At 42.8% G+C, this 23,772-nt stretch overlaps 1 protein-coding gene across 11 annotated transcripts in view; it reads right to left on the bottom strand.

Moving 5' to 3' along the window:
- The window catches only part of LOC103706601 (protein PHYLLO, chloroplastic), a 114,680-nt gene that overhangs the window by 64,919 nt on the left and 25,989 nt on the right, over positions 1-23,772 (bottom strand). For all 11 annotated transcript variants that reach the window (XR_003385634.2, XM_026804481.2, XM_026804480.2 and 8 more), the window contains one exon: positions 12,238-12,339. Coding sequence is in view for 10 of the 11 variants with exons in the window: in XM_026804481.2 (XP_026660282.2) it covers positions 12,238-12,339 (102 nt within the window). In the remaining variant the exon portion in view is untranslated. The remainder of the gene's footprint in view (positions 1-12,237; positions 12,340-23,772) is intronic.

Below are 23,772 nucleotides of genomic sequence, written 5' to 3'. Positions count from 1 at the left end.
TCCGCTTCGAGAAGATGTGGTTGTCGTACCCCCAGTCATGGAACCTCGTTCGGGAGGCTTGGGGGGTGCCGGTGCGAGGAGATGCCATGCAGAGGGTCTCACGCAAGTTGGAGCTCACCAAGCGGAGGCTTCGAAGATGGAACCGTGAGAAAGTGGGCGACATCTTCAGGAGGTTGGAGGAGGTGGAGTCCATTGCGGACCTTTAGAAGAGAGAGGATCGATTGGGCGGGCTTCCGAAAGCTGACATGATTGTTCTACACCAGAAGCTGGCTATGCATCACTCCCTCTTGCGGCAGCAGGAGATCTTTTGAAGTCAAAAGTCCAAAATTCAGTGGATTAAGGAGGGGGACAGGAACACTCGCTTTTTTCACCGGACGACTATCATTAGGAGGCAGAGGAGCATGATCCGATCCTTGAGAGATGGGACAGGGTAGTAGGTGGAGGAGAGCAGGATCAGATAGGTTCTGGTTGATTTTTTCAGGTCCATATGGACGGAGGACAGCGGCTCGGAGTTTGCTGCCTACTTTCCACGGCCAGATGTCGAGGTGGGGGTGGCTGAGATCAAGGCTGTCAGAGTCGGAGGTGCGAGGGTCTGTTTGCGCCATGGTGGAGAACAAAGCCCCGGGGTTGGACGGCTTCCCCCTTTCTTTTTAAGGAGGTATGGTGCATTATCGGGAGGGCAGTGGCGGAGGCAGTCCATTTGTTTTTCAGCACGATGGCAATGGCCGATGATTGGAAGGCAGCCTTCGTCACCCTGATTCCGAAACACTTGGATGCGGCGGAGCCCTGCCACTATAGGCCCATCAGTCTCAACACTACCTTTTACAGGTGGTGGCCAAGATTCTAGTGGGCAGGATAAAGCCCTTGCTACCCGATCTCATTTATCAGGAATATGAGGCTTTTGTAGGAGGGCAAAGCATCACTGACAATATCATGATCGCGCAAGAGATGATGTGGGACCTACATCGGGCTTCGAGGCGGCGGTGCTATATGGCAGTGAAATTAGATATGGAGAGGGCCTATGACAAGGTCCGCTAGTGCTTCCTCAGGCGTGTGATGGAGAGCTTGAGCTTCCACGAGACTTGGATTACCTAGGTTTTGGGCTATGTGTCAACGAGACGTCGTCGCCTTTCTTCCGTTCTACTATCAAGCTTCACTAGGGTTGTCCTTTGTCCCCGTATTTGTTTATTATCTGTGCTGATGTGCTCTCTTGTACCCTGCAAGCTGATTGTCAAGAGAGAAAATAGGAGGCTTATGTTCCAGCCCCTGAGGCCTGACCGATCTCTCACCTCCTTTGCAGATGATTGCCTCCTCCTGGCTTGAGCAAGGATGAGGGATGTGCGGGCCCTCAGAAGGGTTTTGGAGGATTACTGTGAGTCATCAAGATAGAGGATGAATCTTCACAAGTCTACCATTTTCTTCAGTCCGAAAACGGAGTTGCGAGTGAGGCAGGAGATCAGAGGGCTTCTTGGCATGAGGGAGCAGGAGGGGCCTTGGAGCTACTTGGGCGTCCCCATCATGGGGAGGAGGCTGTGGGTGTCGAAGTGCCTTAGTTTGGTACAACATGTCTCGGAGCAGCTGGAGGATTAGAGGGCGGCCTCATTGTCCATGATAAGTAGAGTGACATTGATTAGGTCGGTCCTTAGCTCTATACCTGCATACCTCATGTCCAACATCGTAGTTCTGAAGACTGTGCCGATGAGGATTGAACAGCTTCTCCGGAGTTTTCTCTGGGGATCCTATGGTGAAGGCCACGATGTGCATTTGTTGGCTTTGGACACGATATGTCAGACGATCCACGAGGGAGGGCTTGGGGTTCAATCTCTTCTGGTGAGGAGAGAGGCGTTGATTGCCCGGTATGCGGTAAGATATGTCCTAGAACCACAATATTTCTAGAGTTAGGTGATGACAGCCCAATACAGCCCTACACGACTGTTGAGGCAACTCTTCTATTTGGCAGGAGATCCGCAGGTATGTGCCCATGGCCATGGCTAACTCCAAGTGGCTAATCGATGACGGGAGGAGTATGGATGTGGTCGAGGATCCGTGGGTGGATTCACTCTCGGTGAGACTCTGGCTGACTATAGTCAACTTCGAGGCAGTGGATGGACTTCAAGTCTGGGTGGGATACTATCCGAATCGGTCAGTTATTTGGAGATCATATTGCAGAGAGAGTCCGACTTGCTGTCCTGGGTGTGACAGTCCGAACGTAAGGGTGTGGACTGTGGACTACGCTCTATAGACCCAAGATCAGAGTGAGTGATATCTATAGTATCCTCTAGAGTGAGCAGTGCCCAGGGCTGGACTGTGTTTGGATCTAGCGGTTCGGTCTCCACCAAGGGTGGCTTTATCCTCTGGAAGGTAGCCTAGCGCTGGCTCCCGATGAGATTGGTGCTGTGGGAGGGGACTGGGCATCCACCCCTAGTGCCCTGAGTGCTAGATGGATGAGACCGTGGACCACGCTCTATTCCAGTGCTAGCATGCTAAGAGGGTCTGGAGGCTAGTTGCGATCTAGCCAGATGTTTGGTGACACTCGAGTTCTTTTCTGCAGGTGCTTAGATGGTGAGCTGTTACCCCTGTAGACTCGGCAAGTGGCCGTTGGGGCGACTTATACTGCTTATCAGATCTAGCTGCCAGGAATGCCGCGAGAGCTGTCCTTCTCCAAGGTTTGTTGTGGAGCGGGCCCGAATTCAGGCGGCAAAGATTATTCATACAGATTTATTGGATGGGCCTTTGGTAGCTCGAGGCATCTGAGCTCTTCTACTCGTGTAGCAACTAGGATGGTGTTTTTCACTTAGGAGCCCCCACCCTCAAGTTTTTTTAAGGTCAATTTTGATGGATGCGTACTAGATGACGGCAGGAGAGAAGGTGCAGACTTTGTCATCAGAGGCTCGGACTCTAGGGTGGTTGTGGTTGGTGCTTGCCAGATCTTTGACACCTCTGTCCCAGAGGTTGAGCTGAGAGCAGCGTGGGCCAAACTGGGCCGTGCTCTTCGGGTGTTGCGGGCCAGAGCAAACTGCTTGAGGGAGATTCGGTTATGGTTATTGGTTGGATCCAGGGTGGCATCCGCGGTATAGGTGGGTGCCACCTCTTGCTTCGAGACATCTGGGCCATGATCTGTGGCGATGTGGCCTTCCAGGCCAAACACATGTATAGAGAGGCCAATGGGGCTACGAACTGGGTGGCCTCGTACGTGGCCAACCACTCCGGAGATGCCCTTTGGATCAAGGAGAGGGAGTTGTCAAAAGCGCTCCGGGATATGTTGACTTTTGAACTTTTTGGATGAGTCCGTACTAAAATTGTATGAATCATCCTTTTCAAAAAAAAAAAAAAATAGAGTATCTCACCATCAAACCTCATCAACATCCATCCGACCAGCTAGTGGCCTGCATTTGACCATTCATCTTCAACCTTTTTCTTTGAGATATTTATACTATTTTTTTACTGGTTCTTCTCCCTCTGCTCTTCCTCCTTTTCATTCTTTTCTTCTAATTATTTTCCTCTACATCTCCCTAAATTTTCCCTTCGTTCTCTTTTCCTTCATGTATTCTTTGTTGTTTATCCTAATTTAATGAAAAGGACCTTTAATTGTTTCTTTTCTTTTCTTTCAATGTATTTTTTCTATTATTTTTTTCACCACTCGTGCTCTTCTTTGCCTTTCTATCTTGCTTTTTTCTTTCTCCTCTCTTCATTCACTATATTTTCTTAAAAAATAGTTACTACCTAAGCCACAAGGCAGGCTTCTTAGAGATCTAGACCCCCTCGTCACTTGAGAACTGCTCGACCACCTTGACAACCTTGTCAACATAAACCAGTAACTCTTAATAACTCATGACTTCTTCATGTTATTCAAACTATCAAAAATTTCATAATTCATATGAAATTTGTTAGAGATGACTTGATCTAGCACTTTGCATATCAATATGTACATTTCAATATTCCATCCTTATGTAGAGGGTTATTCACCCAAGGTTTGCCATCTCGGCATCGGACCCATACCAGTGCCACACTAGTACAGTGTCGGTATGGTACGGTATGAAATTTTTTTGGTATACTAAATGTCAGTACACCAAGTACCGGTACCAAATCGATACGATACAGTACGCCCCGTACCGCCCGATTCGGGCCGGTACAGCATATAATTCACCTAATAAGCTCTTCAAACATTGGAATCACTCTCCTTTTGCACATGATTACCTTCTTTGTATAACTTCCATATATCAGTTTCAAAACAAGCACCTAGTATGAGAACATACTCTTGTTCTTTAATAGATCATTATCTAAGTTCATTTCGTAAGCACTTTCATTTTAACCACATTATTTCATGCTATTAACAAAACAAAATATTCTTTTTATTCAGTTCTCTCTAGTATTAGATTAATCAAATTTCATAAATTTAACAATAATATAGAATTCATCTTTAAGGACATTGACCTTTCCACCGTAGTTCCTGTTGATATCATTAAGCCAAAGACATCCAGTGAGGTTATAAGTGACTTTCTATGGAAGCATGTGACACCATATATAATCCTCATACTTCCATGTTTCGAAAAAATTAAAATATTGCTTGTAAACAATGATGACTGTTCTTATCAAAGCAATTTTATTCAAATGCAGATGTGTTTCAGCAGGCAATTTTAGCTTGTTGATTATCTAGTGTAAGGTGAAGTTCATTTACCATTGATGATTAGGTTAGACACTTCTCACCAAACCCAGGAAAGTGCAAGACTCTTCAACATATAGAACTAACACATGATAAACAGAAATTAATCTCTCTTCAAATTTTGCAAGTTTCATTGCCTTGAAACCTACTTGGGAGTTTGCAATCATCTGAGTTTTTAAGATGCTCATTCATGTTCTTCGGTTGATTTCTATTGTTGCCAAACTTTTTCAGGAGATGCAAGAGAGTGTCATTAAATCGCCCTTCTGAAAATATCAAGTATTCCTTGTTGTTTGCACCGTCACAAATCAAACATAAGCTCAATTGCTCAAATGCAAGATTTGATATAGGAAAATATGAGATACACTAGTTTTGGTTTTTACCTCCACTACTTCATAAATTGTATGGTTAAAGTTAAAGTTAGGAGGGGCATAATACATGAGAACAAGATATTTAAATGTAAGAATTTAGATGCTAACAAGGATTGACCTGCATATCATCAGGCTCCTTAAGTTCTAAAGTTAGAGCAGAAACAAAGCATGCTGGAATTCCCTAGCAGACTTAGATTTCAGGGGAAAAGTGCAGTTTATGGTATTCGGAATACCATATTCCTATCAAAATAATCAAAGTATTGAGAATTTTTACTTACGTTGTGACTCATCTATGATATATAGGGGTCTAAAAAGGATTAGAGAACAAAGAAGGTGAAGGATAAACATAGGCTAATGAATAGTATATGAAGAGGGACTAGTTCACCAAAATGTCCAAGTAATAATCTGCTTAAGCTGAAGGAGTCCACACCTTCATAATAAGTCAGAACATTGGAGAGAAGAAAACTCCACAACTTTATTCCAAAGAACTGAAATTTTCTTAGCGTTAGCTGCATATATAGATATGTCATATAATATAACCTAATATATAATTGAAACCAAGGTATGCTGAACTAGTATCGATAGGCGTACCGGTCGCCTACTGGACCTGTGAGGCCCAAGCCGAAGGAGAGGCCGGAATCCTCGGCTGCACCTTCTCGAGCGTAACGGGGGCGAGATCCGCGGCGGCCATTTGAATGGCCGATGAACCCGCACAACTGCCGCTGAAATCGCGGCTGTAATTTGAAAATTTTCTCTCTAAAATCCCCCATTGACCTGCATCTGAGATCCACCAAGCACTTCTCCTTCTCCATCCTACTCTGTCTCTAAACCTTTCCCGCCTCCGCTGCTAGGGTTTGGAGCTCGCATCAGTGCCGCCGGAGGGAGTAACCGCAGCTTCTCTTCGTAGCAAGGTAAGCCTTAACCCTATATCCTTCCTACCTTATGATAATGAAATAAAAGAAGATAAGAAGAGGAGAAAAAGGCGTATCTATGATCGTCAACTTGCCGGCTCTCGGTCACAGGTATCGTCTGGCTTCGGCCGCAACCACCGCCAGTCGTCGGTAGGGGCTGCAGTCGGGTCGGAGTCCTTCCCTTTCTCCCTTCTGGTGGGACAAAGGGGGCGACTCTCGACTCTTTCCCTAGGTGAACAGAAGAAGAAAGAAGAAAGAAAGAAAAAAAAAGGGGGAGGGGACGTGATAAAAGACACTCTTTCTATTTTGATCCGGCCAGAGAGATCACTTTCCGTTGCAAAAGGGATAGTGACAGTCGGAAGGCAGTGACGGTGATAGAGAGAGAAAGTCAGTGTTGCAGGTCTAGTTCAGGGACTCTTTTGCAAGCTTCCTCTATGATTTCACTATTCTTCTTCTATTCTATGATTTACCGGGAACAACCAGAAGAACTGGTTTACAAAGAAGACATTAGAAAAAAATAGTTGACTCAGTCATAGTATAGTAATCCAGGAAAGAGAGATCCTGCGGAGAAAAAAAATGGATGATCTTCCGATTTAGAAAAAGGCAAAAATGGGCGTCGGCCGCAGGCGCGGCCTGCAACTGCGTCGCCGGAGGCCGGGGAAGGCCGGCCGTAGGCACGGCCTGCGACTGCGGCGCCGGAGGCCGGGGAACGCCGGCCGCGGGCCGCAGGTGCGGCCTGCGACTGCGGGCGCCGGAAGCCGCCGGGAAACGCCGACCGCGGGCCGCGAGTTCGGCCACGGCCGCAGCCGCGGACCGCGGGTGCGGCCACGGCCGCAACCGTGGGTGCCGCCAACCGGCCGAGGGGGCGTCGCCGGCTACTGCTCGGTCCTCTCGAGCCCGATCTCCCCTTACGGGAGAAGAAAGAGGGAAAGAAGAAGAAGAAGAAGAAGAAGAAGAAGAGGAGGGGAAGCTTCGGGAATGAAGAGGAGGGGAAGCTTCGGGAATGAAGAGAAGAAAAAGAAGGAAAAAAAAAAGAGAAAAGGCTAATGTGGTGGCAGATGCCCTCAGTAGGAAGTCAGCAGTGGGCACAACAGCTTTGCTCACTACTCAAAAGCAAATTTTGAAAGATCTCCATATGATGCAGATTGAGGTGACTACCAAGGATGCTGGGAACATGCTGGCTAGTTTGATGGTACAACCCACCTTGATAGAGAAAATCAAGGCTGCCCAACAAACAGATGCACAGATGTGTCAGCTCAAGAAAGATGTAGAAAGAGGGGTGCGACCCAAACTCAAGATTTACCCAGATGGTACTCTACGATTTGGGAGTAGACTGTGTATACCTAAAGATGCTGACTTGAAGAAAGAGATTTTGGAGGAAGCTCACCAATCCTATTTCTCTATTCATCCTGGTAGTACTAAGATGTATAGAGATTTAAGGGAACATTTTTGGTGGAATGGTATGAAAAGAGAGATAGCCGAGTTTGTAGCTCGGTGCTTGGTATGTCAGCAAGTGAAAGCTGAACACAAAAGACCTGCCGGCAAGGTCCGCCGTATCGGTACCGGTCGGCGTACCGGTGGCGGCCCGGACCGGTACGAAACCGGTTCCGTACCGGTCCGTACCGGTCCTAACCGGTCCCGTACCGGTCCGAACCGGTCCCGTACCGGTCCGAACCGGTCCCGTACCGGTTCTTCAACATAAATTACCGGTACCGGATTTTACGCTGATCCGGTACCAGTCCCAGGCCGGACCGGTACGTACCGGCCTGTACCGGCTGGTACGGACCGGTACGGCGGACCATGCCTGCCGGATTGTTGGAGCCATTGGAGATACCATAATGGAAATGGGAACACATCACCATGGACTTCGTTATTGGGCTTCCCAAGACAGTCAAGAAAAATGATGCAGTGTGGGTGATTGTTGATCGCCTCACAAAGTCAGCTCACTTTTTACCCTTTAGGATTGGCACTTCACTTGATAGGCTGGCGCAAAGGTACATGGATGAGATCGTGCGCCTACACGGGGTACCGGTGAGCATTGTATCTGATCGGGACCCACGATTTGTATCTAAATTCTGGAGAAGTTTTCAAGATGCTATGGGTACTGAATTGAGGCTCAGCACTGCTTACCACTCTCAGACCGATGGTCAGTCAGAAAGGACGATCCAGACCTTAGAGGATATGCTGAGAACATGTACAGTTGATCTTGGAGGTTGCTGGGATAATCATATAGCCTTGGTGGAGTTTGCCTATAATAATAGTTACCATTCTAGCATCAAGATGGCACCATATGAAGCTCTTTATGGGAGGAAGTGCAGGTCTCCTCTGCATTGGAATGATGTTGGAGAAAAGAAGTTATTGGGTCCAGAATTAGTGCAGAATGCCAGGGAGAAAATCTTGTTGATCAGGGAAAGACTCAAGGCAGCTCAGGATAGACAGAAGAGTTGGGCAGATAAAAAGAGGAGAGAAGTAGAATTTCAAGCAGGTGATTTTGTTTTCTTGAAGATTTCACCCTCGAAAGGTTTCATGAGATTTGGAAGACATAGTAAACTAAGTCCACGCTACATCGGGCCCTTTGAGATTCTGGAGAGGTTGCTTACAGATTAGCCTTGCCACCCGGGCTATCTAAAGTACACAATGTTTTTCATGTTTCCTTACTGAGGAAGTATATCTCGGATCCTAGTCATGTGGTACAGTATGAGCCATTGCAAGTTGATGAAGAATTGACTTATAAAGAATTTTCTTTACGTATTATCGATCGCAAGGAGCAAGTTTTGAGGCGGCGTACCATCCCATATGTGAAAGTACAATGGAGCAACCATTCAGAAAGAGAGGCAACTTGGGAGCTTGAGGATGAAATGCGTGCGAGGCATCCGCAATTCTTCGAAGTCTCAGGTATGTAAATTTCGAGGACGAAATTTTATTTATGGGGGGGAGAATGTGAGGCCCAAGCCGAAGGAGAGGCCGGAATCCTCGGCTGCACCTTCTCGAGCGTAACAGGGGCGAGATCCGCGGCGGCCAGTTGAATGGCCGATGAACCCGCACAACCGCCGCTGAAATCGCGGCGGTAATTTGAAAATTTTCTCTCTAAAATCCCCCATTGACCTGCATCTGAGATCCACCAAGCACTTCTCCTTCTCCACGCTACTCTGTCTCTAACCCTTTCCCTCCTCTGCTGCTAGGGTTTGGAGCTCGCATCAGTGCCGCCGGAGGGAGTAACAGCAGCTTCTCTTCGTAGCAAGGTAAGCCTTAACCCTATATCCTTCCTACCTTATGATAATGAAATAAAAGAAGAGAAGAAGAGGAGAAAAAGGCGTATCTATGATCGTCAGCTTGCCGGCTCTCGGTAACAGGTATCGTCTGGCTTCGGCCGCAACCACCACCAGTCGTTGGAGGGGGCCGCAGTCGGGTCGGAGTCCTTCCCTTTCTCCCTTCTGGTGGGACAAAGGGGGCGACTCTCGCCTCTTTCCCTAGGTGAACAGAAGAAGAAAGAAGAAAGAAAGAAAAAAAAAAAGGGGAGGGGACTCACCGTGGGCGTCGGCCGCAGGCGCGGCCTACTACTGCGTCGCCGGAGGCTGGGGAAGGCCGGCCGCAGGCACGGCCTGCGACTGCGGCGCCGGAGGCCGGGGAACGCCGGCCGCAGGCCGCAGGCACGGCCTACGACTGCGGGCGCCGGAAGCCGGGAAACGCAGGCCGCGGGCCGCGAGTTCGGCCACGGCCGCAGCCGCGGACCACGGGTGCGGCCACGGCTGCAACCGTGGGTGCCGCAGGCCCGGCCGCAGGCACCGCGGGTGCCGCCAACCGGCCGAGGGGGCGTCGCCGGCTACTGCTCGGCCCTCTCGAGCCCGATCTCCCCTTACGGGAGAAGAAAGAGGGAAAGAAGAAGAAGAAGAAGAAGAGGAGGAGGGGAAGCTTCGGGAATGAAGAGAAGAAAAAGAAGGAAGGAAAAAAAAGAGAAAAGAAAGAAAAAGAAAGAAAAGAAAAATAATAATAAATATATAATTAAATAAATAGAGAATTAAGGTAATAGATGTATTTAAATGAAATTAAATAACAATAAAAAAATAAATTAAAATAGAAAATGATAATCTATCCTCTATGATGATGATAGGTACAGTGAAGTTGTCATCTGGTTCTAGAGATTCGTGAGCGAATCAAGGTAAGTAACCCTGGCGCTGATCTTATTAATATAAAATCACTGTTTAATTGTAAGAATAAAATAATGAAAATTATATTTGGTATGATGTATTTTCTTAAAAGTAGGATCAAGCATATGATTGCATGTGATTCATGAGTTTGACTAAAATGCATCCTTCATGAATATTTGAGTATAAATCATGATTATGATAAATTGCATGAAAATGAGATTTGTGGCATGATCATGAATTTTATACATTGCGATGAATTATGGTTATGATAAATTGCATGAAAATGAGATTTGTGGCATAATCATGAATTTAATACATTATGATGCCATTTGTCATTTTTCAACCTATGTATGAAAGTATAATTTATGAAAAAGAAGAATGATTTATGAACTCTCAGGTAGCTATGCCCACCTCTAGAAATAGAGGTCAGTCGACCCCCTGGAGCTAGCATCCAACGAATATGGCCCTCTACCAACGGGTTAAAGTTGGTAACGAATAAGAATAAGTTATAAAACTCGTCGACTACGAATATGAACCCTGTCACGGGATTATAGTGACCATAGCAGCACATCCGTCTGAGAGTAAGATTTATAAAGTATGGATGAATGGCAGCATTTTTATATGACTTGCATTGTCATGTTTATGAACTTGCATGGTTGGAGCATAATTTGCTTTATAACTTGTTTTGAATAATTTATCTATGAAATGCTTTATCTTCTGATAAGTTCTTCAAATGATGCATTGGCATGAGAAAAATTATGCTTGATCTAATAAGATAGTACATGGTTACTTACTGAGTAGCAAGCTCATACCCCTCCTGTTGTTTTCTTTTATTTATTTCAGATAATTAAGGCGATTAGGAGCGGAAAAGAGTGAATGAAAATTGGAGTTGAAGCATAGTTACAGGGACTCTTAGAAGTATCTATGTTAATAAGTTTGGGTTGTAATATATTGCAAACTCAAGTATTTGATTTTGATGCTCGATATTTGCTTCTTTATGATTAGTCAATAGATTTGATCGGATTTGGTTTTATTTTATGAAATAAAATTGTTATCATGGGCTGCGTGTTATTGTGGGCAGCAACCTACAATAGCACGGCCATATCATAAACCGGATTTGGGGCGCATAATATAAATTAAAAAAAAAAATCATGCTCGAATCCGGGGCGTGACAGGACCGGTTCGAACCGGTGCCAAACCTGTCTGCATAACACAGTCTGCACGTGCTGCCCACACTGCGTCCACAGGGCGCGCGCGCGGGCGCGTTCTGGCGAACCGGTGCGAACCGACCAATTTGCACTGGTTCCTATCCATACCGGACAGAACCATCTGGTTCCTTCTAGTACGCATCTAGTACCGGCCAGTTCCGGCCGATTCAGGCCATAGGGGCCAGAACCGTTTTTTAAGGTCGTACCGGATGAAACCATCCAATTCCTTCCAATACGCATCATGTATCGGCCAGTTTCGGCCCGGTACCACTTGGTTTTGACCCCATAGAGGCCGAAACCATTTTTTAAGGCCGAACCGGACCGGTTCGGTACAGGCTGAACGGGCCGGTTCAGCATACCTTGATTGAAACTAATATTCCCTTCAACCCTACTCATTGTAAGATTATTTATCTCATTCAAAATAAAAGACTAAAATGACTCATGTAAAATTCAGAAAAACAAGTAGCAATACATGACAACAAAGTCAAATCATGAATTAAAAAGTCACTTGTCTAGCTTATTCTATAAGTTAGCCAATAAATTACTCTGTAAATCAAAACAAAATCTAAAGTGCTTCACTTAAGCTTACACTCCATGAAGTTTATGCACCCTAAACTATTTAAGTTTAAACACACTAAAGTCTAAACTATCCATTCTTGATCAAAAATTAAATCATGCACCTAACCTATTTAGTTAGACAAAATAATCTGAATTAATGATATTCCATGAGGTACATAAGAAATAGTTCTTTCCACGTAAACATCTGATATAATTCACACATATATTTATCAGTTCCTATGCCCCTTCTTTGATGGTAGGCCTTTTCAGAAAAGATTCTTCTTTTAACAAAAACTGAGTAATGACATGTTATGGACTTTTCAACAGCAAGCATTTTAATGTTAACAAGCATCATCAAAATAAGAGTTGAAATATGAATACCATTTGAACATGTTTGTGCTCCATCAAATTTGACAGCCCATAAAAGTAATTCATCCACATGTCTTTGACATATGTGCCAATTGGATGAATATATTGGATGATCTGCAAAGAATATCCAACAGCATCTTTTGATAACTATAAGAACATCTAAAAAAGAATATAGAGGAAAATAAAAATATTTTGAAATACTAAGTTTCTGCTGATTAGCTTAGCAATAAGATATAACTCAAATTGACATTCAACATAGTTTCTGAGAGCTGTTAGCAGTAGCATTGGAAAAAAGATGAATAAGATCACAAACAGGAAATTCCCAAGGATGCAGCAATTAAACAACTAAAAAGCAAAGACGTGAACAACAACATATACTCAACTCAACAAAGATCCTATTTAATAAAGCTTTTGGAAGGCCGGAAAATGCTTTCTGAAGGGCAGAAAGCATTCTCAGGAGAAATGAAGGTGTTTGGTAAATATTGAGAAGTGCTTTTTGGTTTCCCAAAACTAAAAAAGCTCTACTTGGGAGAAGCTCCATTTTGGAGCTTTTCCCCAAATGCTCTACTTGAGAAAATTATATTGTAATATTATATTATAATATTATATTATAATATTATATTTCGTTATATTATAATAATATACTACACTATATTACATTATAATAATATTATACTATGTGATAATATTTTAAAATATAATAATAGACTACTATTTTATGTTATATTATATCATATCAAATTATATTATTTATTATACTATATTATATTATATTATTAAATTATATTAGCTTATAGTAATATATTGCATTATAATAATATTATACTATGTAAAAATATTTTAACATTTAATAATATATTATTGTGTTATATTATATTATACTATACTATATAATATTATGAAATATCCTTTATTGTCATTTTGTCATACTAAATGTACTTTCTCAATTCAGTTACCAAATAGATGTATAAGTTTCACAACACTTAAGATATGTAGCTAAATAGCTTTTTGTTAAAAGCTCTACATCCAAAAACTTCACTACTAACAGCAACCCCAGAAAAAGTCTAAGCCTTTATCCTAAACTAGTGGGATCAGCTATATGAATCCTTTTCCTCCATTCTGCACTATTTAAGGCTACACTTTTTGAAAAATGTAGCGATATCAATTCCTTCCTTGCTACTTTATCCCATATGACTTGCGCCATATCTCTACCCATCTTTTCTTTTACATGTATCAAATCACTCCTTCAACTGATACATCCCTCAACCTACGTTGTACATGTCCAAAGCATTTAAGTCATCCTTCTCTCAATTTGTCTTCAATTGGTGCTACCTGTACCTTTTTATAAATGACTTCATTTCTTATTTTATATTTTTTTGTAGTACCATGCATCCATCTTAACATTCTTATTTCGGCCACACTCATCTTATGTACATGTTTTTTTTAAACTGTCCAACATTTTGTACCATAAAGCATAGCTAGTTATATAGCTTTCCTATAAAATTTTCCTTTTAACTTGATAAGTATCCTACAATCATATAATATTTTAGTTGCACCTCTCTATTTTATCTACTCTATTTTAATCCTATGGATATTATCCTCTTCAATCTCTCCTTCCTTAGGAATAATCAATTCTAAATATCGAAAATGATCATTTTTAGAAACTTCATGATCCTCAATTTTCACTCTATCTTCATCTCTATTTTAATTTTTTAGTAAAACTATATGTCATGAATTTCATCCCGGTCCTACTTAACCATAAAATACTTAGACTCTAACAAACTCCTCTATAATTCCAACTTATGATTAACTCCAACCTTACTTTCATTCACTAAGATTATATCATCCATAAATAGCCTGCATCAAAGAATATCATCTTGAATATGCCTAGCAAGCTCATCCATAACTAGCACAAATAGGAAAGAACTTAGAGTTAATCCTTGATGTAAACATATTGTGATTGGAAACTCACTAGTATTACCACTAGTCAAGGTCCGCAATATCAAAACTGGCATCCATGCCAGTAAGCCAACGGTATGATATGGTACCACACTGTTTCGGCGTGTATCGAAAAGAGAAACCAAAGAGGGAGAGGGAGAAGGGGAGAGAGGATAAGAGAGAGGGAGGGAGGGGGAGGAAGAGGGAGAGGGAGAAAAGGAGGGAGAGAGGAAGAGAGAGGGGGAGGAGGAGAGAGGAAGAGAGAGGAAGGAGAGACGGTTTTCGAGCTCCCTCTCCTCTAGCACTATGTAACAGGGGCTCTGCCCCTTTTTTGTTTAGACTTTAGAGAGAGAAAAATAGAGGGAGGGAGAGGGAGAGAAGAGGGAGAGGGAGAGAAGAGGGAAAGGGAGAGAGGGAGAGGGCGGTGGACAGCAAGGGGCCAAGCGAGGCGAAAGAGAGGGCTTTCGAAGCCCCCTCTCCTACATGAAGTCGTAATATGGGCGGAGCCTTTATTTCAAAACGAAACAAGGGCTCCATCCCCTTTATAATTTTTTCTAAACCTTTTTAAGTAAATTTGGCAGTAACTACACACTTCACTTATTATTATTTTTTTGAAATTTTTTAAGTGAAGCCAGCAACAACTGCTGAGTTCACTTAAAAAAAAACAAAAAAATAAAGGCCAAAGCCCCTATTTCATTTTGAAATAGAGGCTCCGTCCCTATTCTAGCACTTCAGAGGAGAGATGCCTCGAAAGCCCTCTCTCTCCCCTCCCTCCATTTCTCTCTCTCTCTGTGCCGCCCTCTCGCTCTCTCTCCCTCCCTCTTTGTATCCCTCTCTCTCTCTCTCTCCCCCTCTCCCTCTTCGTATCCCTCTCTCTCTCTCCCCCTTGCTGATTTCTCGAATTGAGGGGCAGAACCCTGCCGGTCCGCCCCCAATACGGCTCGTACGCTCCGAACTGCATAGTTCAGAACGGTACCACCAATCTTGCCACCAATACTCTTAGTCTCGCACACTAGTAACTGCTCCATTATTCAAATGACATGAAAGAACGACAATATTGAACTGAATTGATTAAAGAATACTTACCTACCGACATTGAAACACAAATCAGTCACACTCAGCCATAACATCACTATTACAATTGAAATTGACTGTTAAAGGCCAGCCTAGAGTCAATTGCGACTTTCAATTGATTCACTGACACATAAATTTATAGATAATCCACTAAAATCAAAAATCAAAAGCTCACCTTAACCATTTAGAACTGTCATCAAAAGTAAAAACTTGAAGACTATTGTATTGGTGATATTAGTTAGAACTCGTCGTTAGAAATTACACTGGAATCAGGTCTGCCTATGCAAATAATTGAAACACCTAGGATGCAGTTGTGCCAAAGGAGGGTTTTGGCTTGTCAATGACTGTGGATAGCTGCCAATGTGGTAGAAGCAACCCAAAAGTGTTTTAGCTGTAATTCTGTGAAAGCATCATAGGAGATTTATATATTGTTCCACAAGAATAGACATTGAAATTTCAGGGGTTTACAAATATAAAACATGGTGCGTAGACCAAATTAAGAATATGCTGGAATATAGACAATTGACACCAAAAACAATGGGGAATTCTGGGAGAATCACCAGATTCTCCAGGCCTCCAACCATCCTAATTCCCAAATAAGAAAAGGGAAAAAAAACTATGATGCAAATAGAAAATACAAGATGATATATCCATAGGGTCAGCAAGAAGCCTAAGCAATGCACGAGATACCTTGCAAATATCTCTAAAGCACAATGACCATGCTTAGTTGGATCACTAAAAAAACCTAAAATCAGAAACATTAAAGTAATTAAATGGAATATAAACAGTTATTTTGGCACTACTGTAGATAAGAATTTGATAAAGTGAGCATTGCTTGTAGGGAAATTCAAGCAATTGGCACACAGTTGTAAGTTGTAACCACTTCCCGAGGAGCAGGATTCTGGTTCTTTGGAAGGACAAATTTGATTGCCAAATTAATAACACTGCGATGAAGATGATTAAACAGGGAGCACTTAGAAAAGAAATTGGTAATATCCTTTGTATATGGCTGAGGTTGCACAAAGACAAGAATCATGGAATAAAGTCATGACTCATGAGGTTATAGGATCACATTCAAATGATTCAACTTTCTCAGATTTCAAAGGGAACATGTGGATAGTAGAAAACTTGAAACTCAATTTACTACCATGCATATGATCGTAGTTTTCTACAGACTTAGATGAGGGATCTACAGATGAAGGTTTCAAATATACTTGGAGCATTAATAACATTACAGAATCTAACATAAATTGGATATGGCTTTGCTTAATCTTGATTGCATCATCTCCATCACCAACTTATTCTTCTTCGTGCATCCAAATTCTTATGACAGTTCCACTCTAAAGCTGTACCTAGAACTAGAAGTACAATGTGAACCTAAATCATTCTATTTAAATTGCTAGACTCCTCTCAAAAAATATGGATAGCAGGTAAAGAAAGCTTATAGTAATCAGGTATATGGACATAAAAAACAGAACTTGCAAGCTGTGAAAGGAAAAAGAAGAAAAAAATGGGCAACAGAAAAATGGCCTTGTCTGAAAATTAAGGTAAAAAAACTAACTTCAGAACTCAGCAAGGTCCAGCAACACTATAGAATGTCTAGAAAGATAGCTGAGATGGATTCTGAATCGAGAAGTTGTGGAGAACAATGATTGGAAGATAAAATTCCTGGAGTCTTTAGAAGTAATGTAAAATAATCATGGTGCTAGGGCGTAATATGAATCATCACCAAAGAAGGAACCAAATATAGCAAGAGTGGTAGGAGCAAGGTTCGCAGAACCGATTGTACCGGCGTACCGGTGAGCACCGGCACAGGTACGGTTCCGGTTCGGTACCGGCTTGGAACCGGTACCGAACCGGTGTTAGATGTATGCCCTAGAAGCCAATTTGGCTGACACATTGTTGATTCTAGGGACATAATTTTGTACTTGACTATTTATTATTGAATAAATAAAAGGCATCTTTTTCATTCATATTGTTTATGTGTCTATGAATCGTCCAAGAAATTAATAAGATGATGATACATATTCTCAAGAGTTGAGAATTTGAGCCATGTATCATTGGTGATTAATTTCTAAATGCTCCTGATCAAAGGATCATCACGAGGACGGTGATCGATCCGATCAGTGCACAGATCACTCTCCTTCTGGATGGACGAGACTTGAGTCCACAGTGTAGGGACACTGAAGTGATAGTGCAGGTGCTTGTTAGAGAACAAGGGTACTGAGCGTGACCAATACAAGAAGTCACTTGGATGTCTATCCACTCGTCAGTGACTTGCTTGATGTTGCAGTAGTGTGACTGGTCCTTTGACCTGCGGTGCTTCGGCTACTCACAGTGAGGTTATTGTAGTTTGACTGCACACATACATGGTCTCTAGCCATATGGGTCCATGCAGTGTAGATTGGCTGCAGTAAGTTCACTGTAGGAGTAGGGTATGCACCTATATGGAATCTATCGACCTTGATAGATAAGGAGAGATCCTATGTGATTTATAAGACTGAGTTCGTAAGACCTCGGCCGGGGCAGTATACACAGTGGAGAAAGAGTTTTTCACTATCGAACTCGAGTCAAATAAATCTTGACATATGACAGACGATGGGGTTTGACGAGTTGTCCATGACCTCCGTCCTGTAGGGATCCACGATAGTAGGACTGTATCACATGTTAACTGCACCTAGAGGTTCATCATTCCATTCTGCTGGGTAGCCACTACATGCTGCTAGGTGTCACTGGTGGATGGTGGGACTTATAGGGATTATCTTGATGATCGATAAACCCTAATGAGTTGAGTTGGAATCGTTCCAACCCATTGAAAGGAGTTTTCAATGATATAGTGATAGAGATCACAATATATCTCACTACCAGTCAGAATAGAACCTATGGGGTCACACACACTAGAAGTATTGACCGATCCGATGGTTGAAATCGTGATTAGGAATCACAAGAAATCAATTTGATTGATAAGAAGTTGAAGAAGAAACAAAGGGAATTAATTAATTAGACTTAAACACAAATCCTACTTCAGGAGGGATTCCTAGAGTCCTAATTGGATTAGGGCTGGGAATCCTAGTTGGAATAGGACTGGAATTCCTACTTGGAATAGGATTCCTACAATCCTAATGAGATTAGGAATTTTGAATTAAAATTGGATTCCTACTTGGAGTAGGATTCCTAGGAATCCTAATTGGATTAGGACTTCGGATTCAAATCTAATCCTAATTGGATTAGGACTAAATACATCCTAATATGGATTAGGGTTTCTTAAGTCACAATTAATTATTAATCTAATGAATCAATAAGACTCCTAATTGGATTAGGATTGAAGAGTTCAATTGAGTCAAAATTGATTCAAGTTCTAATTGGATTAGGACTTACCTAGATTGGATCCATTGGTTCACCCTTGGGCTAAACCTAATAGGATTAGGGCTTGACCACATTAGGGCAATGCAAACCCTAATGTGGACTAGGGTTTACCAAGAGGGAGGGGCGCAAGCCCCTCCCCCTTGATCCATTGGTGCGGCACAAGAGAGGGGGCCGGCGCCCCCTCTTTGGAAAGATGTCTAGGGTTCCTACTTAGTAGGAACCCTAGATGGCTATAAAAGGAGGTGTGAGGCCGGCGCCCTAAGCATAGAAGAACTCCTCCTTCTCCTTGCCGTGAGCCTCCCTCTCCTCTCTTCTTGTGATCAGCCGCAAGCAAGGAAGACCAAGGCCAAAGGTTGGCGGCATCCTCTTCCTCCCTTCTTCCTTCCAACGCAGGGAAAAGAAAGAAGGCTGCGTGGGGATTCTTCTTCTTCCTCTTCTTCAACCTTCTTCTTCCTCCTCTCAAGCACTTTCAAGAGTTGAAAGAAAGAGAAGAGATCAGCCATCAAAGGAGTCTTTGCAAGGGAGCTAGCACCCCGGGAAGACAAGAAAGCTTTGATCGGTTCTCTACTTCGTGTGGATACCCGTAGAGGCCGGACGTTTGAACGGCTTCAAGCGAACCCTCTCCCATAACCACGAATTCAGATTCGCGGTGATCGTCTACCCGCGCAAGGTGAAGATTTGATCTTCCTATTGTTTTAAAAGCTTTAATTCTTACCTAATTACGAAAGGTCTCGAAACAAGCGTTCATGCGATGAACGCCGAACCCGTGTATGCCGATTCCGCTGCCATCTGAAAAATTTTTGAAATATCAGCGGCATGGGCGGGTTCCCAACAGTGGTATCAGAGCCTAGGCTTCGTAGATTAAGGTAAGAATTAAATATCTAAAGGCATATTAGATCTGAAAATTAAATGATCATGCATGCTGAAAAATTCTGCATGCAGATTTTTTCAGGGGTGCTGATTTTTACATGCTGATTTTTATGTGATAAAAAGATGATTCTAATTGCATTGTTAATGGGATTACAAAGTTTAGAATCATGATTAGCATGATCAGCGACCTATGTCATGATATAATCAGTTAGTTTTCAGATCTGAAATTATAATTGTAGCATACGGTGATGATCATAGGATTCAACCCTTTTTGGTATCAAATGTAATGACCTGCGATGTGATCTGCGATGTCATGTAATTTTTCAGATGCTTGCATGCATCTTATTTGATGTTTTGAGAGGCCTGCGTGCCTCCTAAAAGGAGATGTAAATTATTTTTATTTTTATTTTACATCTGGTTGTATTTCTGTGATGTGATGTACATCAACGATCAAGTCGAAGACGATGCATGAGATGAACAGGGGTCTAAGCGGTTGATGGCGATGGGATCAAGAGTTGATCAAGGATCGAATCAAGGAAGCTTGGATCCAATTCAAGAGTTGAAGACCACTTGATCGATTAATGTGCATGTGCTTGTAATACGACCTAATTAGAATCCATGATCATCACCTAGTTAAAGTTTAGCTTTAATTATTGCCGCGATTATAACTGCCTGCAATGCGCCGTTTGCATGTGATGTGAATGAGAGTCGGGTAGATAGGTCTACATGTGATGTAGCAAACCCAATTGAGACCTAAATCAAAACCTCCTCAATCAAGTCGAGAGTGAACCGACATGAGCAAGTCATATTAGATTAATTGATCTAATTGGTGTCTAGGAAAGCATGAAAGGTGGTTACTTAATTAGGACCTTACTCTCTGAGTAAGGGGAGCCTCCCACCTGCTTACCTGGCCAATTGTTCGATTACCTCTTATGAAAGGCTCAAGTTGCAAACACTAAGACCTGATTAACCAATATTAAGTCAATAGGTCTTCCACTGTAGTAGAGCTGCTAAGGCCTTTCTGATGTTGACTTGTCTCGGCTGGATACAGTGGTCAAGTTGCATTGGGGGGCTGGACCTCTCTATAGACATGAGATGTTGTAGGGTAAAGGTGGGGTTGGGCACCAATAACTGTTAGGTGAGGACCCAATGACGACTTTATTCCTACGGTTATACGGTGGGTCTGACTTAACTAAGAAATGGGACCAATAACTGTTAGGTGAGGTCTTCATGGCTTAGAGACCAAGTTGCACTGCAACATGCTTGAGAAGCATTGTACAAGAGTTGTACACTCATCCATCTATGTGTCACCAATAACTGTTAGGTGAGGTGGCATGTGAATTGGTGGGACCGCAATACCCACTAGAAACCCTAGTCGTGTGGGATTTCCGTTTTCCTACCAGGGGAGTGTGAGGAATTCGAGAAAATAGTGGGAGTCACATTTGTTCTAAAAGACCTTAGGACAGATTAGGATCAAGTACAAGAGTCTAACTAGAATCTTTACTCTCTGCAGATACAATGTCGGCTTCAAACCCTTTGACCCGTATTCTTGAGACCAACCGACTGACTGGAACCAATTACAAGGACTGGCTTAGAAATCTCAAAATAGTTTTGGACTGTGAGAAGATAGGCTATATACTCGATTCAGATATCCCCACATTACCAGCACGTCCCACTGATGTTCAGCGTGAGATGCATAAAAAGTGGTTGGATGATGACATTAGAGTAAAATGCTATATGATGGCATCTATGTCTAATGAACTCCAATGCCAGCATGAAAATATAAAGACTGCTAGGGACATACTGGCACACCTACAAGAGTTGTATGGTGAGCAGAGTCGCACAGCTCGTTTTGAAGTGTCCAAGAGGCTTTTCAAAGCGAAGATGCGCGAAGGGCAGTCTGTCCATGATCACGGTCTGACCATGATTAAGGACCTAGAGGAGCTTGAGAAGCTCGGTATGGACATGCACAAGGAATTGCAAGTGGATTTGATCCTACAGTCACTTCCTGATTCATTTGGTCAGTTTATAGTAAACTACCACATGAATAAGATTGAATGCACTAAGACTGAACTAATCAACATGTTGGTAACTACTGAGGGAGCCTTGAAAGGTTCAAGGGGCAATGTCCTCGCTGCTGAGTTGACTTCTGGTTCCAAGAGAAAGTCTACTTGGAAGAAAAAGAAGCCTGCAAAGAAGCAGAAGAAAGACAAGAAGCCAAAGAAGGAAGTTCAAAAGAAAAAGGCTAACGACAAAGGAAAATGTTTCCACTGCAATGTCGAAGGCCACTGGAAGAGAAACTGTCCTTCATACCTCGAGAGCCTAAAGAACAAGAAAGGTGACACACCTTCAGAAGGTATAGACTTGCTCATTATTGAAACTAATCTAACGGTTTCTTCTACTTCTAGTTGGGTTATAGATTCTGGTTCTAGTGCTCATTTGTGCACTACCATGCAGGGTCTAAAGGAAAGTAGAAGGCTGGCGGAAGGTGCGGTAACCCTTCGGGTTGGCAACGGGGCAAAAGTTGCTGCTGTGGCTGTGGGCACCTACCATCTGCGACTACCGTCTGGATTTAGTTTAATACTTAGAGACTGTTATTATGTACCTGTTGCTAGCAGAAATTTGATTTCTGTTTCATGTCTAGCACAGGAAGGTCATGTTTTTACATTTGACAAAGACTGCTGTTCTATTTATTTGAGAAATAAAATAGTCGCACGTGGTTTTATGATTGACAGTCTCTACCATTTACATATGGATGTATCTGTGAATGTTACCGAGCAAGATGTGAGTGCCAAAGGATCCAAAAGATCCAGAGATGAGATAAACCAAAAATATTTGTGGCACCTCAGACTTGGCCATATTGGAGAAGATAGAATGAACAAAATGGATAAAGATGGGCTTTTAGGTTCATTGACTTCCGAGTCATATCCAGTTTGCGAGTCCTGTCTTCAAGGAAAGATGGCTAGACTACCCTTTGTAGGACATGGGGAGAGGACCACTGAAATACTTACCCTAGTACATACAGATGTATGTGGCCCATTCGATGTGCTAGCCAGGGGACGTTATTCTTACTTCATTACCTTTACCGATGATTATTCACGGTATGGGTATGTGTATCTTATGAGACACAAGTCTGAATCCTTTGAAAAGTTCAAAGAGTTCAAGAATGAAGTAGAAAAACAAACTGGAAAACCTCTTAAGGCTCTTCGATCAGATCGGGGAGGAGAATACCTTAGTGGGGAATTCCGAGACTATCTCAAAGAAAACGGCATAGTCTCACAATGGACACCTCCGGGTACACCTCAACTCAACGGGGTGTCAGAGAGGAGAAATCGGACCCTATTGGATATGGTCAGGTCCATGATGAGCTTCACTGATTTACCTATGTTCCTTTGGGGAGATGCCTTACTCACAACGATTTATTTATTGAATAGAGTTCCCTCTAAATCCGTTCCTACCACACCGTATGAGATATGGCATGGTAAGAAACCAAGTCTGGGTCATCTCAAGATTTGGGGGTGTCCGGCCCACGTCAAGCGACTACAGGCGGACAAGTTAGAGGCTAGGACCATAAGTGCTCGTTTTATAGGATATCCTAAAGAGTCATTAGGATACAATTTTTACGTCTCAGAGGATCACAATGTGTTTGTGAGCCGTCATGCCATCTTCTTGGAAAATCAGTTTATCCTTGATAGAGGCAGTGGGAGGAAAATTGAGCTTGAAGAGAAAGTCTCTGAAAAGCAACGAGTCATGGATCCTATAGAACCCATTCATACAGAGCCAGTACACGATGTCCCTCAACCACCTCGTAGATCTAGTAGGGTCTCCCATCCTCCCGATAGATACTTAGGTATACTAGAAGAGGATACCGAGGAAATGTTCCTAGTGGGAGATAGGGATCACATACAGGATCCCAAAACCTACAACGAGGCGATATCTGATATCGATTCCGAGAAATGGCTGAAAGCTATGAAGTCAGAGATAGACTCCATGCATTCCAACCAAGTCTGGACCTTAGTAGATCCACCAGAAGGTATTGTACCTATTGGATGCAAATGGATCTACAAAAGGAAAATAGGTTCGGATGGAGAGGTAGAGACCTATAAGGCAAGGCTTGTGGCGAAAGGGTATAGTCAGCGCGAAGGTATTGACTATCAGGAGACCTTTTCACCTGTAGCCATGCTAAAATCCATCCGGACATTGCTTGCCATTGCAGCATTTCATGACTATGAAATCTGGCAGATGGATGTGAAAACTGCTTTCCTGAATGGATATCTTGATGAAGATATCTATATGGAA

This window comes from Phoenix dactylifera, chromosome 1 (genome assembly GCF_009389715.1).
Source record: "Phoenix dactylifera cultivar Barhee BC4 chromosome 1, palm_55x_up_171113_PBpolish2nd_filt_p, whole genome shotgun sequence".
In the NCBI taxonomy this organism is placed as follows: domain Eukaryota; kingdom Viridiplantae; phylum Streptophyta; class Magnoliopsida; order Arecales; family Arecaceae; genus Phoenix; species Phoenix dactylifera.
The sequence above is the reverse complement of the archived record's forward strand: the minus strand, read 5'-3'. Positions and strand labels throughout refer to the sequence as shown.